This window comes from Ambystoma mexicanum, chromosome 10 (genome assembly GCF_040938575.1).
Source record: "Ambystoma mexicanum isolate Mex_15411 chromosome 10, UKY_AmexF1_1, whole genome shotgun sequence".
Lineage (NCBI taxonomy): Eukaryota > Metazoa > Chordata > Amphibia > Caudata > Ambystomatidae > Ambystoma > Ambystoma mexicanum.
Genome location: NC_090932.1, coordinates 197,293,286 through 197,316,229, shown reverse-complemented (window position 1 = coordinate 197,316,229; position 22,944 = coordinate 197,293,286). Strand labels below are relative to the sequence as shown.

At 45.9% G+C, this 22,944-nt stretch overlaps 1 protein-coding gene across 2 annotated transcripts in view; it reads right to left on the bottom strand.

Moving 5' to 3' along the window:
• The window catches only part of LOC138493150 (uncharacterized), a 311,298-nt gene that overhangs the window by 5,728 nt on the left and 282,626 nt on the right, over positions 1-22,944 (bottom strand). For both annotated transcript variants that reach the window (XM_069620334.1, XM_069620335.1), the window contains exon 10: positions 14,193-14,331. In XM_069620334.1, coding sequence (XP_069476435.1) covers positions 14,193-14,331 — 139 coding nt within the window. The remainder of the gene's footprint in view (positions 1-14,192; positions 14,332-22,944) is intronic.

Below are 22,944 nucleotides of genomic sequence, written 5' to 3'. Positions count from 1 at the left end.
TTCTGCCTCACCTGAGATTCTACCTCTGCCATACCTTTTGAGAAAATGCCTTCCCAAACCTAGGTAGATTTGCACTTGTCAACACAGGAGTAGGGACATAGTGGCTGCAGAGTAGTTCCACCAGTGATCCCATGATTATCAAAGAGCTGAGAAGTCAGCGGGAACTCTAGGTCTCATGTAACAGGCCTGGGAGGTGGTATTAATTCAACACTGGTCCCTTATGATCAGGAAGGAGCAAATACACTTCAGAGTGAGCTTTGGCCACTGACCTCATATGCTAAGGAAAGATTGCTTGATCCACTGTGCCAAACCGATCAAGCACTAGTATCGACAGGCCTTTATCGTCCCATCACAGACTCGAGGACAAGCCATTTAGACAGCCAAGCAGTTTAGTTAGAATATTGTGTCCAAAACCCAGGCATTGGGCTAGGATGTGTGTGTACGTGCCTTTGGACAGCTGGAGGAGACTACGGTGTCAAATAGTTCTCATTTGAATAGCCTACTTATAAAAAGGCAATAGTTTATTTCTTTCCAGCTATAACGATTACTTTTTGAATAATGTTAAGAGACCTTCAGAAGTCAGCAGCTGAGCTGAAAAGGAGCCGTCAAGAATGTATATTTGTATAGCGCCAAAGCTAGCCCAGAGGCATCAGGGCTCCAATAACAAAATCAAATAAAAAATAATGTGCATATACAAGTAGAAACAAATCAAGGTGAAGCTAAAAAACTCAGATAAGAACATAAAAGATTGGTCCACCTATCAAACAGATACTTAAGTACTGCAACTCATTAATACGATTCACAGCTATAAATACTCTGCCAAAACGAGCACGATTTTCAAATTAGATCAAACATTAGAACGGCTTTTATCCAAATTCAAAAGATGAGCGAGATTACTTTGTCGGTAATCGATCACAAATGCAATCTCTGTTGCTCACAGTACACCAAACAATTTAAACTCCAGTCTTGCACCCAGCCTACAGATCAGGGGTGTGTCGGCCACTTTTACTCCCTAAGAATAGGCAAATGCTCCCAAAAAATAAAACGGGGAGTACAAACACTCCAAATTGAAAATAGGAAATGGACACCTAGAAGCTTGTGCCCCTACTTTCTACCAAAAAGATCCATGGATGTGTTTGGACCAGTAGTTCATGTAGTACCACAGGAAGACATGACTAGAAGTATGGAAGAAGTCAAATATATCTTTTAATTTGCATGAATAACTTGGTGCAAAGAAGTTATTCTCACAAAAGTATTTCTATTTTACTGTTGAACATATTTTTAGTTGTTTATCAAAAACTCCCATTGCGAACGGGATTCATTTTTACTCCCTAAGAAATAATTTTACTCCCAACTTTCAAAAATAGGAAGTAAAATACTTGCACTTCAAAATTGTATCTGGAACACTGCTTGCAGCCCAATGCATCCATGCCCTACTATCTGGTGTAGCTAAAACTATTCCTTAGCGCCTCTCTAGGCTCATTCCTTCCTGGCTTCTCCACATGTGTTATAATATTGTTTCTCCTGTCCATAATAAAACCTCTTAAATTTGTGTCAGAAATGACGGGCATTTGAAACTTTCCTATACGGATGTCCCTCCAAGTCAAAGGCCCAACTGTCCGGTCTGTGCAATCTACAGATCCAGCAGGCTCTTGCTGCAACGGTGCAGCTCCACAAGGCGGTGCTATTGGCGCAGGTAGGGACATAGGCACACAAGATGGATGTGGCAGGTCAACCTGCCTTTCCTTGATTTCATCAGAGGCCATTACCAACCTGCCAACTTCCTCCCAATCAGTTTGACAGTACTACTCAGCTAAGTCATGTTGTACCGATACATGCCCTTGTCCAAAGATTCGAAACAATGGCAAAACGCTGCTAGATCTTCACACCGGTTGAGCTCTCCCTAGTATGTTGCCAGCTCCCAGGATTAATTAACTCACAGCCCCTTGCAGCAAATACCAGAGGGATTTGTGGGAGAAGCCTCCGGTACAACGGTCACAACCTTGTTACTTGGACAATGCGATGGATTAGTCAAAGATGGTGATAAACCATCAGTACTTCCAATTTGGCATCCTAAATCAATTGCTGTACCCATACTTGAACCCGGTTCATCACAAGTAAGCTACGCTCTCAGGTCCAGAAGTCGTCGCCTCCTATGTGCACTTCCCAACAAAACAGACAGTAGACTCCCCTTACACAATCCAGAGGCAAACGGTGTACCAGGCTCTAATCAAACCCATTCCATTATCCCAGACTTATTTTCTTCTTTAAAGAACCCCAATAACCCCCAAATATAAAAATGTGTGCTGAGAAGATAATTCAGCTGCATGCTCAGACGTCAATGCAATATCGTGGGATCTGGTAATAGGCATTGTAATTTCTCAAAATAAACTTACGTAGACACCTTAATGAGCTCGAACAATGTAAACAAGCCCACAATCTAGGACTTCATAAATGCAGCATACAAGCTGCCACATGTCCAAGTGAACGAAATCCCTTAGGAAGCTCGTAAGGCCCTAAACGCCCAATGCAAATCCAACAAAGCCGACCCGGGCGAATAAACGGAACAGTGAGCCAGCACGCCACCAGCCACAACAGCATTGCCAGGAAAAGAGCCAGCCTGCAAGTCCAACCCAGCCACAGGGCGTCTTGCCGCAGCCTTATCCCAGGATATCCCCATGGTCTCCACCCCAACAGGGACGCCAGCAGCAGGTAGGGGAGGCAGGTAAAGGAGCGGAGGCGAACAGGGGACACATCAACGACCAGCAGCAAGCCACACTAAGGACACGTGTACCGCTGACACTTGGCGTACACATGTACACACCACCTCAGCCGCTTCCGCTACCAACCGATGATTGTGAACTCCTTAAAAAATAATGTTTGCATGTGTTGCTAGGATAGTCTGGAATGGGACTTTTCGGGTCAATTTGGCCAGAGGCATGTCAGACAGTATGTAAAGTTTACTACCCATAAGAGCTACTAAACTTACTCCATAGTTCCCTTTCTTCCATAGTATTGGAATGTCCATGCTACAAGAATCGGATCAGAGCCTTTTGTTCAGCAAAAACAAACATTTGAAGCGTTGATCCTGTAGGAGTCGTCATGTATGCGTACCCTGCCATCCAGTAGTTCGTCAGTCCTTTTCCACCCAACCAGCCACAGCCAACACGGGCAAGTCAAGCAGGGATGGTGGAAGGGATATGTGGGAGTAAAGGGCTGGGATTGCAGTGTACACTACTGGGATTAATTTGTAAATAGGGCTATCTCCATTCACCATAATTCAGGGAGAGTCCCGAAGCCCTGAATTATCAAAGGGCATTTGGACATAAAAATTGGTACGCTCTGTTCGGCTCGGGGGGCGGTGGAGGGGGTATTGGAGCCGTAGGTCGCAACCAAAGGAAAAGGTTCAAGTGTTGCTCCTAATCTCAGGAAGTGCACGTCTATTGTAATGGAGTGAGGAGTTCCTCTCCATGAATGGGAATTCCCACCACTCCAGAAAACTATAGGGTGGCAGTGATTGGTACGATGGTGTTGATAGCAACCCTCTGTGGCCACACACAAGTGACGCTGAACCCCTCTCATTCTGGGCCTCTCTAAAGATACAGCCAGAACACCAGATGCCGTGAGAACACAGCTACTGGAACCGCTCGGTTTTGGCCTTGCAAGTTAGAACAAGCTGTGCAGTCTCATGGATGTCTCATCCTTTGTTCAGAGAAGAAAACAATCCACTCTTTTCCCATACAGACCATATGAAAATTGCCCCGACTAGATGCCACCATTTACAGTTCTTCAGGCTCACAGAAAGGACCAGCTATGGTGGGTGGGGTGCGGCAGACAAAACTAACGTGCGATATGGTATATGGCATTTATAACGCGCCAATACAAAAGTATAGATAAAATACGATCCAAGGAGCAGGCTAAGAGGCAGGTACATTAGAGGCTCAGAGTAGCCAGTCCAAATGTGGGTACAGAGTCCCGAAAAGTGCAAGTGACAAGCGTTTGTAAACTTCAGGTTCGTAAAGACTTATGGGGCCATGCTAAGAGGTACAGGAAGCATTTCATACTGGAATGGTTTGCAGCACACAGAGAAATGCAGGTATAGGTAATAGGGCACAGCTGGCAATAGCGGGCCATGGCGGTAAACAACCTTCAGAGGCATTCCCATTTGATTAAGGTGCCTAGAATAGGAGTAGGGGTGATTATCTTGAAATTGCTTTGGAATAGATTGAATAACAGGTGGCCTTCCCCGTGGTTCTGAGCTGCAAAGAACCGAGACAAAACCCAAACCTCTTTCGAGGGGGTCAGAATTTCTGCAACACTGAACTGTAGATGGCTTTCAACTTCGTAGAAGACTTGCTGAGCCCAGCAGCGAGAGCGGAAAAATGGGCCGAGAGGAAAGGGCGGAGATACCATAGTTAGACAAATTCACCAGGTCTTTCGAAATGTTGGTTCATGCCGATAAATGTGGCGCATCGAACCCCGTCACTGATGAATAGTGAGCCTTTCAGGACCTTTTAGCAGTTAGGCTTTGGTCCAGAGGTGGAAGGGGGAGGTGAAAGGCTTGTATGTGGTGCACTGCTTGCACTAGTCAATGGTGTGACCGGTTGGCAGCTTTGCCGGTCCTGAAAGCAGCAGAATCTGCCAAAGGACCAGGCCACTGCCCAAGTCAGATGCAAAGTGGACTGTAACGGGTTTGCAGGCTGCTTTATTAGAAATGGTAGTGTGTGGGCATTTGCTTTCTTTGTTGGGTTTGATACTGGTCTGTTAGATGGAGACAAAACATAAAAACACTCAGTGAAATAGAGGATCCAAAATGTTTTCCTAGATGTCCAGCTGGAATGGTTGAATGTTCATGACAGATGAGTAATATTCAGAGTCGCTGAGGTTTTCATAGGGCCACATGCAACATTGGTCTTCAATAAACCAACAATGGCGCAGTGCTGGGCTGTCGAGAGGAAGATCATTCTCAAAGTCGGACAGTTCTTTCCACAGGGGTTGGTTGAAAGACAAGCACTGTAGAAGAATTAGATGGCCAAAGGTGCAGAGCGGGCATGTGGTGAAGTGAATCCAGCTGGGTTTCCTCCTCGGGTAGAGGAGTGAATGAGGCAGGAGTGGAATGTCTCTTGCCTCATAGCATTGTTGCTGCTCCAATCGAGGAGACATAAATGCCAAAGACGTGCATCTACAAGACCACACGCCGAAGAGGTTTCATAGCTGGGATGGAGCAGATCTGCAAGACAAGAATGCAAGGAGAAACGAGATTGCTGGATTACGCAGGGCAATTCAAATCATGTGCCACAGACTGGCTATTAAAACGATTTTCAAATCCAATACCTGACAAGATTTGAAGAAGGCACTGAGACTGACCCATCCCAGAGAGGAGTCAAGGAAGTCCAAAAAGCATCCGATGTACGCATAGAGGGAGTGGCATGAGCAGGTAGTAAAATGGGCCACAGGGGCGTTGTGGAAACCTGAAGTTGATGGATGCAAATAATCTAATAGCACTTACACCCAGGGTGTGTGGAGGCCTAGGTGTTTGAATCCCAAAAGGTTGAAAACAGTTGAAGCCTAGGAAGTGGCAAGAATGAGATCTATGGAAAACTGGAAGAAAAATAATCCATATTGCGGTTAATGGGATCCAAAACGGATATTGGAAAGACCTAGTAAAGTCTAAAATGCACAGAGGCAAAACTCACCAAGCAAGATACTTCAGAGCTCACTTCTTGGCAACTTTGGGACAGGAAATAAACCAACAAAAAGTGAACCTTGAAGCGGCTAAAGATTTCTGGCACTAGAGCAAGGTGTGCAATAGCACCTGGAGCATACAAGTGCCGGATGGGTTTACCACAATAAATTATCTCAGGCCCAAATAATCGGACAGACTAAGAATATGGCAAAATACTAGTATATTAATTCAATAAAGTAGGGACACCTAATTAACAAACCAATTGTAGCTCACACGGGCTGAATGCATTTAGTTTACACAAGGTTTTATACCTCAACATACGTCAGCTATGACATCATCCTACATGGCTAACCGTAAAAGCCTACTGGGTGGAGGGATTGGTTAAGGGAAATTTATTCATATAGATTGTATGCATGTTAGTATCATTGGATGCCTCTTACTGGTAAGCACGGCTTGAACCACCTCTATGTAAAATAGAGATAATGTAATACCAGCAGTGGATAGGCCAGTGCAAAGATGTATGGTCCAATATTACATCGACCTCCATGATTGGTTGGCACTCACCAACCATGGACATTCGGCTCGTTAGCAGCACGTAAGCAATGAAACCCAAGTGCAAGGGAACGTCAGACAACTGCCTTTCTTAGCCAATTAGCCTACCATGGCACATCAGTTAGGCCTTGTAGTCGACCTTGCTGGCTGTTCTCTTCCTCTGAACTTTAAAGGGAGCGAAGGTACATTGCTATCTTCATCTGGAGCTTTATGAATAGGCCTTGTTTTGCGGACCTGAATCACATGTGAGGAGACCATGATTTTGTCCATTTTGCCCTTATATTTAATGCCATTTGATTCAATAATATTGGGTGCAATTACTCTCCTTGGCCTTTGGGGACTTTGTTGCTCCATTCTGCATGTGCTTTCTGCATCTTTAATTGAATATTACTTGGCACTCAAACTTTTCACTCCTTTACTTAATCTAAGAGAAATACATCCTGCGTACATAGCTCATCCTCTTCCACTCCTTTTGAGCCACGTAGTTGCCCTTACTGCAGCATCCTTGGTTCTTGGCCAAGCAAATAACCTTTATTCTCGCACAAATTTGTATTCCAGTGTCCTTCAGCATTACAGCCTTTACTTCCCTTCTTGCCTATTATACGATCAACTACAATTTTCTTAGCATGGCTGCTTTGCTCGAGTTCCATTTCCTACTTCAGCAAGCTGCTATGTGTCTCACCTACCTTGCGTTTCTGCATATATGCATTACATCTATTGTCACTTATCTCCTTCGTGTATATGATTTTTCTTCATATTCACATATATGTTTACTTTGTCACTTCAATCACATCTTCATTCTTTAGATCCCCATACATGGAGCTCTGTGCGTCCACGTAGCTTCTCTCCTTAGTGTCGACACTTTACATCTGCCAGGCTTCACTTATAGTTCCATTTCCAGTGGTGACTGCAGGGTCACGTCTACCGCATCAGTTCGAGTGTACATTTGATAGTCGTCTGAGCAGATCTTTGTATTACCAAGAAGAGTTTTTTGTGACTTTGGGTACTAAACTAACTTAAGGATTCCTCTAGTCTTAAAGAGAAACTCATGATTCTAGATATTATGAGCAAAGGTCAGGGTGAGCTGGGTATTATGGAGAGCAGAACAGAGTGATCTGGATATTAACAAGGCTAAAAGGATTGCATTGCTGGAAGAGAGTAAATGGCACTTCCCATGTTCCGTCATGTCCTTGCAGAGACATAACTGGCCCTATAAATAAACAAGCAATGCCAAAGACAACAGTGTTGGGTTTTGTGTAGACATTGGATCTGCATTTTCCAGGCATTGCCATAATATATTAGTACTGGTCCATAAAATGGCAAAAGCTGGCAAATGGTGCTTGCACCATGGCATATTATAGCAGTGCCAGGCAAATGCCTATGCAAGAGCCAAAACTGTTAAAACGCACATTGGCAAAATCAACCAGAGTTCAGTGCATGGAACAGATGAAAGGGCAGACATATGGCTTATAGATCAAGTAGTTGAAACACACTTGGTTAAGCTGGTTTTGTTTCAGGAGCTGGCCTGACTTGTTTATAGATGCCAAATCCACCGTTACCTTTCAGAAGGTTGCTCAGAAACCCCAGACATCGACTTGGATTCAAGGAGGGGTTGCTTTGGGTGGAGGGGCATGTACCGAGCGGGAATCTTCACAGGGCCATTGGTTACAAATGGATGGGTAAATAACCCACAGACTGTGTGACCCCTCCCAACATCCCCACTCTCTCCCTTAGTGTTGTCATGGGAAGTGAAGCCATCAGCCTATGGGCAATATTTTGTGCACAACCTAATAGCCAAAACTAAATATTAATAAACTGCACTTAAAAATATGTTTTTACTATCCTAACAAATGTGCCAGTCTTCAGTTTTAATGTATATCTTTTCAGGTAATAAAGGTGCCCTATTTTTATTTTGTGCACAATTTTTGGGTTAAACCAGTCGCCTGAAAAATATCTCGGACCATAAGCCATGGCATAAAATTCTGAAAAGCTTTGATCCTTGACAAGGTACTTTAAGGAGCGTGTTTCGTTTCCATTGCACAGCACTGCCATTCATTAATATTATACTCCGTGGCTATAATTTCCCGGCACCGTATTCCTTAATGTTATTTTATTTTGAAACATACCGCAATGCTCCCGAGGCCATTCAGGTCACATGACAATTGTGATGGGCATCGAGTCAAGGGCATCTATGCTGTTGGTCAATGTTTCATATGCATGCAGGTACTGATGAAATACAAACGTTTGCAATCAGACCTCCAGAGGGCCAACTGGGCAAAAAAAAAAAATATGGGAATTACTTTTTTAAAGCTGGGGTGGACTAATGCACCCATGTGACGTGTCACGTGGCTTTGATCTACCCCTTTCGGACTGAGTTTGCTCTGCAGTTGGTTCTAGGAGAAGGTGCTTTCTATAATATATCCTGTGGTTTTCAACCACACTTCACCCATTGATTTCGGAAATGTCCAATGTAATGCATGAATAGACCTCACTTTAAAATATGAAAAGGTGATGCCTGAATCTATAGAAACTTCTGCTTAAATAGTTCTGCGTGCTTCCTACACTGGTTCAGTAGCACCCGTCTCGTTCACAACCTGTGATTGAGGAGTTTAGGACAGTGGCCAGCGCCTCCAACTCCATGAATTGTTTCAGCACCACTGTACATGGTTCTCTGTGCCAGTGATCTGAGAATTGGCAGATGCAGGAAGAGGGCAGTCCGGAAACCCTACACATTACAATCAGGTTGGTGCCAAGGGTTATTGGAGGCAAGAACTTTTGTTTCAGAGAAACACCCGCTTGAGATAGGAGTACCCCAGGCACCCCTTACAACTTCCTTGGTATGAAGCAGAGTGCCATCTCAACCCTCACTTGAGTGCTATGCTCAGTAGCCAGCTGAGACGATGGGGTTTGTTGGGCGATCGGGGAAGGGGCCAGAGTTCCTACTCATTTCTCCTGGAATCTACCCCAGTCTCCCACAAGCGTCAAACTTACCATGCAGTGCACACTACAACAGGCCAGACTTCAATCTTCCACCCTCTGCCCACCCCTTCCTTGGTCTTCACCTGGTACTGTAGCCGTTCCACAACGTTTTCAGAAGGATTCAGAAACCCTTCTAGGGTTTTCGTCGCAGTGAAGATGAGCAGGAAAGTTAAAAAAGGAGGCGTGCAGCGCTGCCCTTATCGTTTTGAGGCGAAGCTGTGCTATTAATTTTGGGTCAAGTGCTGTAAAACCCATACACTAATATTTAAAAGTGTTGATGAGTTTAGCCTTCTGGCTAATCTCAAAGGAATAACTGCACAACTATGTGAACCAGCTCGTAAGGTTAGTTGTGCCTCTGGTGCATGGCGCATGCCTCAGTTCTCCTTAAATTAGTTTTAAATAGACCCTAACATTCAGGGTTTTGATAAGTAGGCAGCTTTACAAAATGTAAATCACAGTCTGCTTCACGATTACTTATTTGAAGTAATTTTTTGTGGAGAGGGGTTGTGTTAGTTACTTACTCTGTGAGGTGACTATATTGGATCAAGTTACCCGAGAGATAGCAAGACCTGTACTCCTACAGTATGGCATGCCTAGCTCGAGACTGAAAATTGCAGCCGGATTTGTTTTTTGAACCTCAACCCAAGAAGGTGTTTCACTTTTGCCTGGGAATTACTCCGAGAAATAGTCGGATCAAATTCAGAAGTCTAAGTACGTGACATCATGAGTGAAATAGGCGAACGAGTAGGACAGAAGTTTGGGGAAGAGAGAAGTAGCATGCAATGATTTCGAAGGCAGAGTATTTCATGCTTTGGGAACATCATGGAAGCCTCCCAACCCCGGGGGCAAACGTGACAGTCTGAGCTGGGTCATGCACACAACAGCAGCAGAAGTCAACAGTTCCGTGCCTCAAATACTTCTTCAGCCTCCCTCAAAGGGAAAACTGGCAGTTCGGCTAAGAGTACTTGCCTTTACGGACGTGGAGGAACAAAAACGACTATTTCAGACTGCTGCCAGCACTGGTATGTTGCAGGCTCTGCTATAAACAAGAGATGATCAACAGGTAGGGGAATCCAGTAGATCGTGAACACAAGTTGTATATGTGCCAATTTCCAGGGATTTGGCTGCAGTATGATTAGCAGGAAATGTACAGAAGCTCCTTAGGCCGGACTACCAAATCACCAGATTACTGGGTAGAACACCTGAACGCTCCAAACACGCAGTCCCTCCACGTCATTACAGACTTCGAGAATAAAGTTTATTCAAAGGGGTTCATTACAATGTCAGGAGGAACACATTAAAGACTAGCCTTATCAAAACGTAAACAAGGGTCTGAGCCCAGTCAGGAGGGGTCATGGTTCAGCAGGTGATGAGGCTGATGCAAAGTTAGTTTACATAGCCCAGAATCACAAGCCGGGTTTGCTAAGCAGTCTCAATGATCTTACAAGGGCTCCAATGTTGCTCACTGCAAAGAAGGCCAAAGCAACGCTCCGCGAGGTTGCAGGTACCACTAAAGGCTACAGAATTGCTCCCGATCCTTTCATTAGGAGAGCCCAAAACTCCTGAGCAGGGGTTGAGACACGGGGCTGGAGAGTCACCACCCCCCTGGCTTGTCCACGATTCCTTCTTTCGTAGATTCCTTCATATCCCTGAATCAGTGCCTTCCCCCAGCTCATACAGAATCCTGGGGTTCATTTGCAGCACGCATGACCCACAGAAAGCAAAGACTATTGTGCCAAATTACAAGGTACGGAGCCGTTGTGGTCCAACAGTAATTACTGCTGCTCCCAATGTGAGCGCACACACACCCTCATCCCCTTCAGCTTCTAGGTACAAACCATCGCAAAATTTCCTCCAATCAGAACAACTTGGTGGTAGTAAAATATTTCTACTGTGTGAACTAGAAGGGCTTGCATAACAGAAATAGTTATCAAACAGGCTTATACAGGACCTCAAATTAACAAAACCCATCCCACATGTACCAACCGTGCAGCAGTTGGCCAATGTTGAAGCAGCCAGCTCACAAGAGGAGCCTGTTCTAGAGACTTTATTACAAGGCTTTTTTGGAGCAGGACCCAGGTACCAACTTCACTGAAGCTTTTCCGCTGACCCAGTTACAGGCAGCACCAACTAGCTATTAAGCAAGATCCCCTCCAACCATTAGGATAAAACATCTAGCAGTCTTAAAAATGAGAGTCAGAAGACTGGACGCAAGACTGAAAGAACTGGCAGCCCTGTGGGACTTCTAGAAACTGGAGTACAAGATCCACTTTCTGCCCCCAAAAGGCATCACCAGCTCAAGGCTTATTGACTTTCCCATACATGTCAGGGGTGGAGTTTAGCTCATCACAATGACCGGCATGACCAATTCTCTGAATGGAACAAGCACTTCACTTTTTCGCCACTCCCTTTAGCACAGGCCCGCAAATCTACTAGTCACCACATGAGGGGCAGGTCCACAAATCGTCCAACACTGCTTTGTGATGCAATTTGTAAACATACTATAAATGCCAACATTTAAGCAACCCTGCATTTTTAATATGATGCACAAATGTGGTTCGTGGTACAGCAGAAATTACTATGCCTCTGGAGGGCTTATTCTTAATCTCGGATGGAGAAGACTGCAGTGCTTTTACAATGGTGCGTTTCATCAACCCCTATTCGCCAACAATGGGCATCTTGATACAAATGCAAGACCCTAATAGCACCAACAGTCAAAGGTCTTCATCTGCTATTTATGATCATAGCTCATTTGACACCCCTCAGTATCAATTACAATTGATGCACATTTGCCATTTGTAACAAATCAATAGTATTCGTTTCACCTGCCCAAGGGGGAGCCACCCCTTCTGAGCCTAGGTGGGTGAGCCCACTTCACAAGACCGTCCAAAGGTCTGGGTCAGTGAGACCTCACTGGGAGTGACTTTCCCCCTTAGGGGACACGGACTCCCGTTCCTGTGAGGAACTCCCTGTGTCAGCCACAGTAAATGCATATATGGGACATCCTACTAGGAGGAATTATGCAACATCCTTACATGTGGCTGTAGGAAATGCTGAAACCTAACCAGAGAACATAAAAAGAAAATATCCCTTGAAGAGTCTTGCACTTAACGGGCAAGTAGAGGAGAGCATATTGGATGCAGGGGAAGCCACCTCCCCCCCCCCCCACCCAACGCTCCCCCAGCGTAATCACACCAAGAAGGGGCAGAGACGAGACTAGCCCGCAACTTTCAAACAGGCGAGGATCGCCAATGCGAGGTGCCGGGAGACTGGCGAGCAAGGCACCAGGAAAACCACTGCCCAAGAGAGGTGTCCAAGACCTGGTGGTGGTGTGACCACGAGCAAATCGTGGTGGGAAAAGCACCTACACAACTACGCCAAGACCATCACTGCTGTGATCAAGCAGAGCTCCCAGTGACTGCGACTAAAGGCGGCAGCAGCAGCCTGAGGATAAGTGGGGATCGGGACACCGACAAATGTTGAGGAAACGGTACAGAGAAGAATGCCTGAGCGAGTGTCGAGCCCTGCAACGTTTCCATACTCACCTGAAAGTACCAGGGAAAATGGGAAAAGCAGGAATCAGCCAGGGAAGAAACATGAAGAGTACCTGGTTCCAATCATAAAGAGTAGTCAAAAGGAATGCAATTGTAGAATTACCAGCACAAAAGGTGTCCAGAGTCAACCAGCAACCCTGTAAGGGGAATAACGTGCATGAAGAGTAACTTGTAGTCCTAAAGAAGAGACAAGGACTAAAGTTGTTTAACAGGCACTGTGGAGACCTCAGAGAATACCAAATCAAACCAAATGGGGAGAGAATGGAAACAAGTCTCCCGGGAGGAAGGGATACCGTCAACACAACACAATGCAGTGTCTTAAGAAATACGGTACCATAGTACCAAGGGAGTATGAGAACAGAAGAGAAAACACTAAAGACCCCAGGGGAGAGAGACATTATACAAGGGGATCAAGGCTGATGTAATCTAATCAAGGGTGAATTGAGAGACTAGAAAACAAGAGATAGACTGCAAAACTATGCAACGTCAAATTGCCCAAAACATATCCTTAAAGAAAGCACATAACCCAGGAGTGGCGTCCAAGAATTAATAGAGCTCATGGAGCAGATATCCAGGCATTGTTGAAGATTATAAAAAAACAGAATATGGGTGAAACAGACATTTCATCCAGAGACTATTGAAGAAATCACCATCCCATGAGAATGAGGATCTTCTCTTGGATGGGTAGTATATCTTAGTGGTAGTGTCAGGTAGAGTTGGGTTTGGATCAATGACATTTTATTTTAGGACTTCCCTGATGAGCACCCGGTAAGGTGAACCCTTCAGTGATAGGGGAAGTTAGACCTTATCTATATAATTTCATTAAAATAAAAAATTAAAATGAACACCCTCAAGTGTCCGACTCGCCACATAGTGCAAACAGAAAATGCAACCTTACATTAGGTTAGACCTACACTTTAAGACCCCTCAAATGAGAACAAAATACGCCTGGGCTAGGCAGGGAAGATGGGTGAAGGAAGACTACAGAAAGGAGGAAGGAGGAGGAGAAAACCTGGAACAGAAAAAAAGGGATGGGAGGAAAGGGAGTATGGGAGGAATGAACAAATCAGGAAGGGGTAGGTAAAGGAATGAGCTGAATAAAAAGCATAAAAATGTGACAAGGTGACCTAGACAACTTTAAAGGAATTACTTTGGTGGTAAATACTTTGGTGGTAATTTGACAGTCATGGACAAGAGTCACAAACATATATAAAGGCCCCATCTACCACTGCTCAAATAATAAAATACTTATTAGATCAATGTGGTGTTATGACAAAATGGGTCATTATTTTGATGTAATACTAGCTGTACATGTATGTGGATTAAGACATGTCAGCACTTTGGGTTGCATTGTGCCCCTTTAGGAGAACATCTAATCCCGGCCAAATTACAATGCCATCTGGAGCCTGGAAATCACTCACCTCTCAGCAAAAGGGTTCTCTGGTTGCTCGAGATTACAGAGTCCTGCAAGGGCCTCTTTTCCAGGACTTCTCATCTCCGGCGTCTCACTGGGGAGGGCACGCAATGAACCAAGTGGCTTGGCCGAAGTGGAAAGTTCACCTGTTAGAAAAAAATAAAATCAAGCAATGGCTGAAAAACAGTTGGAAAGGTCGGACAGTGGTGCAGGAGAACGAGTCACATCGAAAGATGCCAGTTGTAGGTGCTACCTTTTTGGTCAAAGTAATCAGGTGACCCCCCCTGCCCCTCCCATTTCCAGTCAGTCCCACCCCTTTGATATAACCGATAGCCCCAACATTTTTTATATCAATTTGAAAAGAGCCTTGATAAGAACCGCTATCATTTTCAAATACATTTTTATATAGTTTTGATAATCATTAATTTGTATATAAAATGTGACGCAATTTCTATATATAGTATGAAAAGATGGCCAGTCATTGTAGAATTTCAAACGATGAAAATCACACAATCAATTCTAAAACAAGACAGGCCAAGTAAATAGAAAAACGGGCTCTACTTGGGTTTAAGACCATGCTGTCAATCTGAAATCCAAAACAACTATTGAGGAAAAGTAGGAGGTCAAATTTACAGAGTGGGTTTAAATCCTGGCTTCATGGTTTACCCATAGGGTGTAATCCTGGCCAATTATTTAATCACTATCTGATTTCAACACTGGTACCTGGGGGGGGCCTGCATCGTTTTTATGACACGTATTTGAGGTCTGTCATTCACACACCCTGTGCCACTTCTGCATGGCATTCATCGCGGGATTCGTGTTTGCAGGATGACAGATCGCCAACACGTGGAGACATGAGATTGTAATGGCATCCCAGCATTTCTGGATGGGTGAAGTTGTGTATGGGGAAAATAAAGGCAATGTTGTGAAGCTGTGACTCCCCAGGGAGGGGTGGACACCTGCACAAGATCTCGCTGTGCGGGAACTGCATGCAACAAAGGCTCTCCGATGGGGTTTGACAGCTAGTCTCTGCAGCCCGCAGGGTGCTCTCCCCGTCGGCGGTGCAAGCTGAAGTACCTGTAGGGGAAAAGCGTCCATTTAGCACTAGGCATTGCACTCCTCCGCATAAGACAGCTGAAATGTGCATAATGAGCGGGTCTTCTAGTTTCCTTATACGGCCCACGCTGTGAGGCATTGCTGAAAGGTAGACTGGTGGCCAGGGCTTCTGTGAAGAAGATGGGCAAGTGTATTAGTTCACCCAAGTGTGTTCATTTGATCTACACCCTGGAATATTGCCCACGGGACACGGGTTACTCCAGGGTATTGTTAAGCACACCATTACACATTATCTGCTACTAGTTGTAAGCACTAAGAAACAAAGTAAGCTGGGGATTTTTTGGGATCCCAGATTACACTGCATCTAATAGATCGGATGGCCAAAGTGAATCCATTAAGTTCATATCGTTTTAGACCGGTGGTATTCAAGCTTTATGTCGAGCCCCCCTGGAGTAGAAATAGTGTTGCTGGGATCCCAGATGCGCCATCTGCTTATATTTTCTATTAAACGCAGGTGCTGTACTCCCTTTTGGAAGAGCTGCCCCCCCTCCCCCAAATTTTGCAGACCGCTGCTTTAGGCACAGGTCTCCTTGGGGGGGTGGGGGGTTGGCCTGCATAGACATGTGAAACTGGACTTGCACTTGTGACGGTGTAAGCTTTGTCTCAACTAAGAAGCACTATACACTTCATTGTGAACACCTGTGGTCGCAGATAGATTTCTCCCCACCCCTCCCCAGAACATTTGCAGATTTTAAAACGGTGTCTAAAAGTCCAGGAAAATGGTGAAGACTGTCAGATGTGAGACAGACCAGGGGCACCAACCTGGCCCCAAAGATCTTTCACAGGCAGCATGTGGTAAAGGTCACTGTATCCTCCCAGTTGCACTTCCAGTAGGGGAGGGGCGCCCTTCTCCCCTACGAATGTCCACAATGGAAGTAAGAAGTTTCACGGGAATGGCAACGTACTGTGCAAGATTTATCCCGGACCTCGCTACCACAGCAAGCCCCCTCCGCAAACTCACAAAAAAGGACCAGAAGTGGGAGTGGTCACCCAGCCACCAACAAGCATTCCAACAAATCAAAGACCCGCTGTCTGCTTCCACGACCATGGTGTTCTTTGATATCGAAAGACACACCGAACTCCTGGCCGACGCTAGCCAGGTAGGCCCGGGAGCCGTACTTACCCAAATTGACAAGGAAGGCAATGTACACCCCATCGCGTTTGCCAGTCGGGCGCTGACAAAAACTACACGCATATTGAGAAGGAAGCCCTTGCAATCCTCTGGGGGTGCAGACACTTCAAAGTTTATCTACTGGGCAAGCAAGATAAGGTATTCTCTGACCATAAACACCTCATCCCCATTTTCAAGGGCTCAGCGCCAAACCCCCGGCGTGCATCGAGAAGTGGATGCTACAACTCCAGCCCTACAACAACGAAGTGGTGATACTTCAGGGACACCGAATTGTGCTACCAACAGCACTTGAAGAGAGCCCTCAAACTGGCCCACAATGGGCACCAAGGAATTTTAAAGACATCATCATACTTAAAGTCCCGGATGTGGAGGCCCCACATGCAACAGCAAGTGATAGACATCGTAGAATACTCTGCAGCCTGCCAAGCCACCAGGAGAGCTAAGAGCCCAGAACCCATCATCAGCACCCCAAGGAGCAACAAAGTTGGGAATCTGTCAGCATAGATTACTGCACCATTGCGAGAGAGGGCTACCTACTAGTTCTGGTGGACGAATTCAGCTGATGCCCAGAGATTGAACATGTAGCATCCACAAACGCAGAAACAATGACTAGCACTAGAAAAAAATACTCTCAGTACACGGCATCCCGTCAAAAATCAAGAGTGACAATGGACCTCCTTTCACCAGCCAAGAACTACGACAATTCTTCCAAGACCTCAACATACGGCACAAAAGAATCACTCCAGGATGGCCACAAGCAAACAGCGATGCCGTGCGGTTCATGGGATCGCTCAACAAAGTCATCCGCATCGCAAAAGAGCGAGGTCATTCCTGGATAAACGCAGTATAATGCTCTGAGGACTCGTCAGACCCCGCACTCCTCAACAGGGATCAGCCTCACAGCCCTCATGTTCGGCGGGGTGCCCATACAAGCTGAACTTCCCATCCACCCAAACTGGATAGCACCTGATCCGGACATCCCCGCCATAGAGGCACGACGATCCAGGCGGAATGAGCAAGAGAGCCGCACTTGCCGTGCCAGTCACTGAACTGCTGCCTGGAGACAGTACTCGTCAAGAACCGGCTCCGCCCAAAAAGATGTTGCTAAACTTAGAGTTCAAACCATGGACCGTTAGCGCCGTAAACCACAGCATGATCACGGTCACCAGAGGAAATGAAACTGTGACCCTGAACATAATCACACTTCCCGAAAGTCCCGACAGAAATGTGGGAGGAAGGACCGAGCACCCTGAGAGGAGACCCCAGATCACCCGTCCAACAAGAGAACCCTAAGCCTTCAGGATCTCACGACACACCGCACAAATCCAGAGCACACTGTGCGAAGGCGAGGCCCGGTCAGCGACCCCTCTAGCAGAAGAGGCTGAGAGGAATCATCCCCACTACCACCCGAGGGAAAAGCCGCGACTCATCCCGCCTCCAAGGGTGTGTCATACAAGGCATCTATCATTGGTGGAGCATGCCCAGGGCACACTCCTAAGAGACTAGAATGGACTACACCTAGTTAAACATTGTTCAGGACTACGAAAAAGCATTCCAAGTTTGGGAGGAATGGGATGTCACGTGTCGGGAAAGACCCTGTCACATGTCAGGGGGCGGGAGCAGGAAATAAAGGTATCACCGGAACTGGCAGTTTGGCGCCAGTCCAGGTTTATGCAGCATGCTAAGTGGTTGTGTGTTCTGTTGGCTGTGCGCTACGATCATAGGCCTAAGCAGGTCCCACTATCCGGTAGAGGCTCCGCAACATCGGAGCCCACCACATCACATTAGGCAGGCATCGGATCAAGGGCAGACCACATCCTGGCTCTGTGGGAAAGGCCGCCTGAAGAGGCTGGCTTTTATGTGCTCATTCGGTGTGGATGTTTTAGAAGAGAAGTGTGCTTTGCACATGGAATGGCTAAAGCACGGCCCCTGGACACTAAAGCCGCAAGTCCCCTTCTCTAGGACAGGCCATCTGCCCCCCAGCAGCAACTGTACATTAAGCAAGTCCAGCCACCATACCAACCTCCGCTTCTTGGCACAATTATTTCACTTTTTGTATATTTATTTGAAGAACAGGGATATCGATTTCAATCAGAAATAGTTTGCAGCAAAATATTTTCAAGCAGGATGCCTTACAGTAGTACAAAGATGAGAACAAGTGGTGAGGCAGTTAACTAGCGTGTACAAAAATTAAGGGTGCATTACAGGAACAAAACAAGTGGGTTCAAATCCTGACTTCACTGTTCACCCAACGGGTGTGATCCTGTACAATTATTTAATTCTAATCTGAAGTGTAAACAAATAAAAATAAAGTTCTCAAATAGTGTGAACCATTGTGAAATTCATGCCTTCCAAGCCTATACTTTTGCACTCAGACTGGTTATAGGGAGAAATATATTCCCTGCTGGGGTCCAAAACCTCCCCACATCAAGGAGTACGATCTTGCATCACACAAACACATACACACGTTGTGCAACGTCTGTTAGATTTCGCAAGAGTAGTTCCCTACCATTAATGATTTTTTACAGCGTTAGTAAACTTAAGCATGATATGAAGACGTAGTTTTATAAATGGTTAGGATAGCTTGGGGAATGTGCAATGAGCAGCCTGTGCTGCAAAACACTAATCCAGCAGCCCGTCTTGGATAGTCAGTGGTGCATGATTGAAAACACAATTTCCATAAGGTTTTGTATTGAAGCTGGAATCCCAGTAAATTAATATTGGCGCTGTGTAAAAGATGTAATTCGGATTCCATATGCTGGTCTATTATTTTTTTAGAGCTCATGTATTCCAACAGTAGGATTGCGCAGTCATCCGACACTCTGGACTTGGGTTGTGGACCCCAGCAACCATCAGACACTAGGATGTATGCATCTGGTTCAACAAGCACCGACTGTTTTAGGGGTGCCAACAAGACCCAATACCAAGGATGGGGACACATTTTCGTGAATCAGTAAGGGGTATTTATGGATTGGGGCCCCCAGCAAGGGTGAATGGATGGGGCTCCACAATGATTGAAAATGTTTTTTCTGGTTCTTCTATGGGCATCGGCAACTGGCATTGTGGGAATGCCTCAAAAGCGGGGTCTTGGATGCCACAACCATCAGCAAGCCAAGGAACCACGATGGAGCCCACTGCTTTGTTATAGCAAGGTCACATACACCTGGGGCACAGTCACCGCCATCAAGGTGCCAATCCTGGAACGCTGAGGGTACTGATGGCGATGTGGAGACACCCAGCAGGCGCTACAGGATGTAATGGTTGACACTGCAGTTTAATTGTGCAACATTGTTTTGTAGGATCTGGGTTGGGGCCGCCATTTGCCAGAGGATTCATTACAGCATTTAAAAGGTATGTCATGTGTGATACACAACTAGGATACATGGTTATTTATAACGCCCTTAATACGGAAGAGGTTTCTAAGCGCAGACCCAGGATCCGAACCAGTGTTACTTTGCACCTTGCTTCCAAGAAGAGCAAGTTGCCGCCAAGCTATATGGATGGGGTTGGAGGGGGTTATACAGCCTTTAAAAGTCAGTCACATGTTTTTATTCACTGCTTCTAGAAACGATTAAGACCATTGTGAAGAGTCAAGAATGAAACAGACAAGTTAATCAACTTGGTGAAAGACTTATTGAATGTATAAAGGTTGGGAAAATGCCTCTGACCCTGCTCTAAAAAGGAATTTCCATACCCAAATCAAAAATGAAGTGTCAGAATGCCATCACAAAAAAACTGTCCAGTGTCCAAAGTTCTATTCTGACCCTCACACTATAAACTAAATTAAGGTGAAAATGGAAGTGCCTTTGACCTTGGGTGGTTTAGAGAAGTGTCTATAAAGGAAGAATAAATCACTCCAACAAAGGTTCTTGAGGGATAAAGGTCCTTGCTCCAGAGGCAGATTCCCTTCCCCTGGATTCCTTTAACACCAATGTTTTTCTTAGCTCACAATAACATCGACACAAAACTGTTTGGCTTTGTAATTCGGTCTCTGGATTCCTGGCATACATTCAGCCCAGGTTTTGCTCTCTTCTGATCAACACAGTTATTAGCCCCGATATTTCTTCTCAGGACTTTTTAGCCACACACTTGTAATTGTCTAGTATACCCTCCTGCCAGGACTCAGTTGATACAGGGTCTTTGCCCTCTCCCAGAGTCGTAAATCTACATGGTTGGATAATAGATCACATATTTTTAAGTGTCTTGTTTGTAATTCAATTCCCCCTTTCACAATAAGGCTTTTCGAATTTTCTCTTTGTTGCATTGTGTGAAGAATTCGACTATTTGCACAGGGATTGTGCGCTCGCCTGGGCTTTTTTTATTTTATAATAAAAATGAATGATGGGCGACCAACATCCAAAAATGTGGGAGGCCATTCTGCACATTTCTCTGCTCACCATACTAAAACGCATAGTCACTTGTACTCAAGGAGGACACAGCCTACAGAAATTTCTTCCACGTTCATGTTCAGCTTGAATGTGACAGCCAAAGGCACATTAAAGCTTCTCAAGAAGGGGGAGGCACACCTTCCTCCGGCCGTGAGCAGCCCAATTCAAATATCAAAGGCTCCATGGATATGCTTTTCTATTGTTTAGTTCGGCTGGTGGTAGTGCATGCTAATGAGATGGAGGCAAGCCTGGAGAAGAGGCTTGGTTGCTGAACAGACAACAGGAAGGCGGGGCCAACTCCCATTAGGTATGCAATGTGTCAACTTGAAGCTAGTTCCCACCCCGCTCTATGAAAGGCAGTGAATGGCATGTCTGGGTACATTAGTTACCACAGGTGTCCATGCAGAGCATATCCCTTGCAGGGAGGGAAGAGGGATGTGATTTGGGGAAGAGAGGATGTCTGCTCCCATCACAATTCAAGGGTAACCTGTGTTTTGACCAAGAGTCAGAGGGCTCAGTTAACCAGAGAGACCCTGACCTACAACAGACAGGAAGATGGGTGGGACTTAGGTGTATGTAGTCACCCCCTACCTTTCCTGTTGCAGAGCACTCTGGTCCTGGCCTCATGCATAGCATAAGTGTGGGGACTCGGGATTGGCTGTTCATTAAGGTAGGCCTAGCCTGCAACAATCACTGGGGCCAATTTGGCTTTAAAATAGGGCTGAACTCCTCACTTAGCAGATCATCCAACGATGTTGAAGGACTCATTTGGACCCGTGCTGAAGGTACAGGTTACCTCACATCTGCCGCCAGTGAAGGCAGGCCAGGAGTTCCAAGAGGGAAGCAAGATCATTCCCCTAAACATCTCACAGGGAGGGAGATACTGGACTCAGAGGACCCATCCAGCAGCTCCAGAACCGCTACCCAGACAGCACACAGCATACCCTGCTATGTGCTGCCCGCAAGCTTCCTAGGTGGGAAGTGCCAGGGAGTCTCTGGACAAAGGACCAGGCTGTTGCCTGCAAAAAATCCAAGCTTTGGGCCGTCCTTGAAAGGATTACAAGCCCAGCGAAAAAGCTAGGAGTTTCCCTACAAGCACCAACCAGCGTCCATCTTTTAAGGAGATTTGAGACAGAGTCCTCGAACCGCAATCAGCTGCACCACTGATTTGTCATGCCGCAGCCACCAGAGCCATTCAAGACCCCTTCAACCAGTGCTCCAGCTTCGCCAACCAGCAATTCTTGACCAGCCTACAGTCATCCGTCCAGCCTCACCTGCCGACTGCCTGCTGCCCAATATCCACAGCCATCTCCCATCTCAGACTGTCTCAGGAGCCGCAAAGCACCCTGGAACCACCTCAACACTCAGAAGGTACACTGTGGTTCCCCCTCCCCATAGTGACAGTTATGACCATTTGCCCCCTTGGTGCTGAAACCTAAAAACCTTGACAGAAAGACTGATTACTTTACCAACTACTCTCCTAACAGTATCCAGAGTGCATCAGTTTCTTTTGTGCAACTGTCTGTCCTCCTTTACAGGGTGGATTGTATTTTGTAGTCTGCTAGAACTGTCTGTTGCAGTAATCAAAGTAGATATTTGTATGCAGCCTTGATTGGATAGTCCCCTTTCATCATTGGGTAATAATTGGACTTTCACTGTGTTGCAACTAACCAACGATCCATGACCTTGCAGAGATAAGCCTGCCATTCCATCCAGGTTACCAAAATTGGACAAGTAGGTTTATAATTTACTTGTGCTCCAATCTGTTCGGATCCCTTTTGGTGTACTAGAGTTGTGGAGCTGATTGATGGTTTAGAAACAGATATTCATCCCTGGACCTTGATTTGTCACACATTTGTGATTATTTGCATTCGACTCAGCCACAAATACTGCCCGGTGCCCCTCTGAGGGTGGACTCGCACCAGCTTCCTCCTCACAACCACTTTCCCTTTGCTCTCCCATCTCCCGCGGCTTCCACTCGACATGCCCGATTCGATCCAGGGTGAAGTGCTGCTTTCCGTCACCAGTGAATGCCCATTTGTGTCTCATCGGCTGCTGGAGTTCTCGCAGCGTGTCCTGCTCATGCAGCAGCTTCTGTCTTCTTGGTCAGTGAGCCACATGGC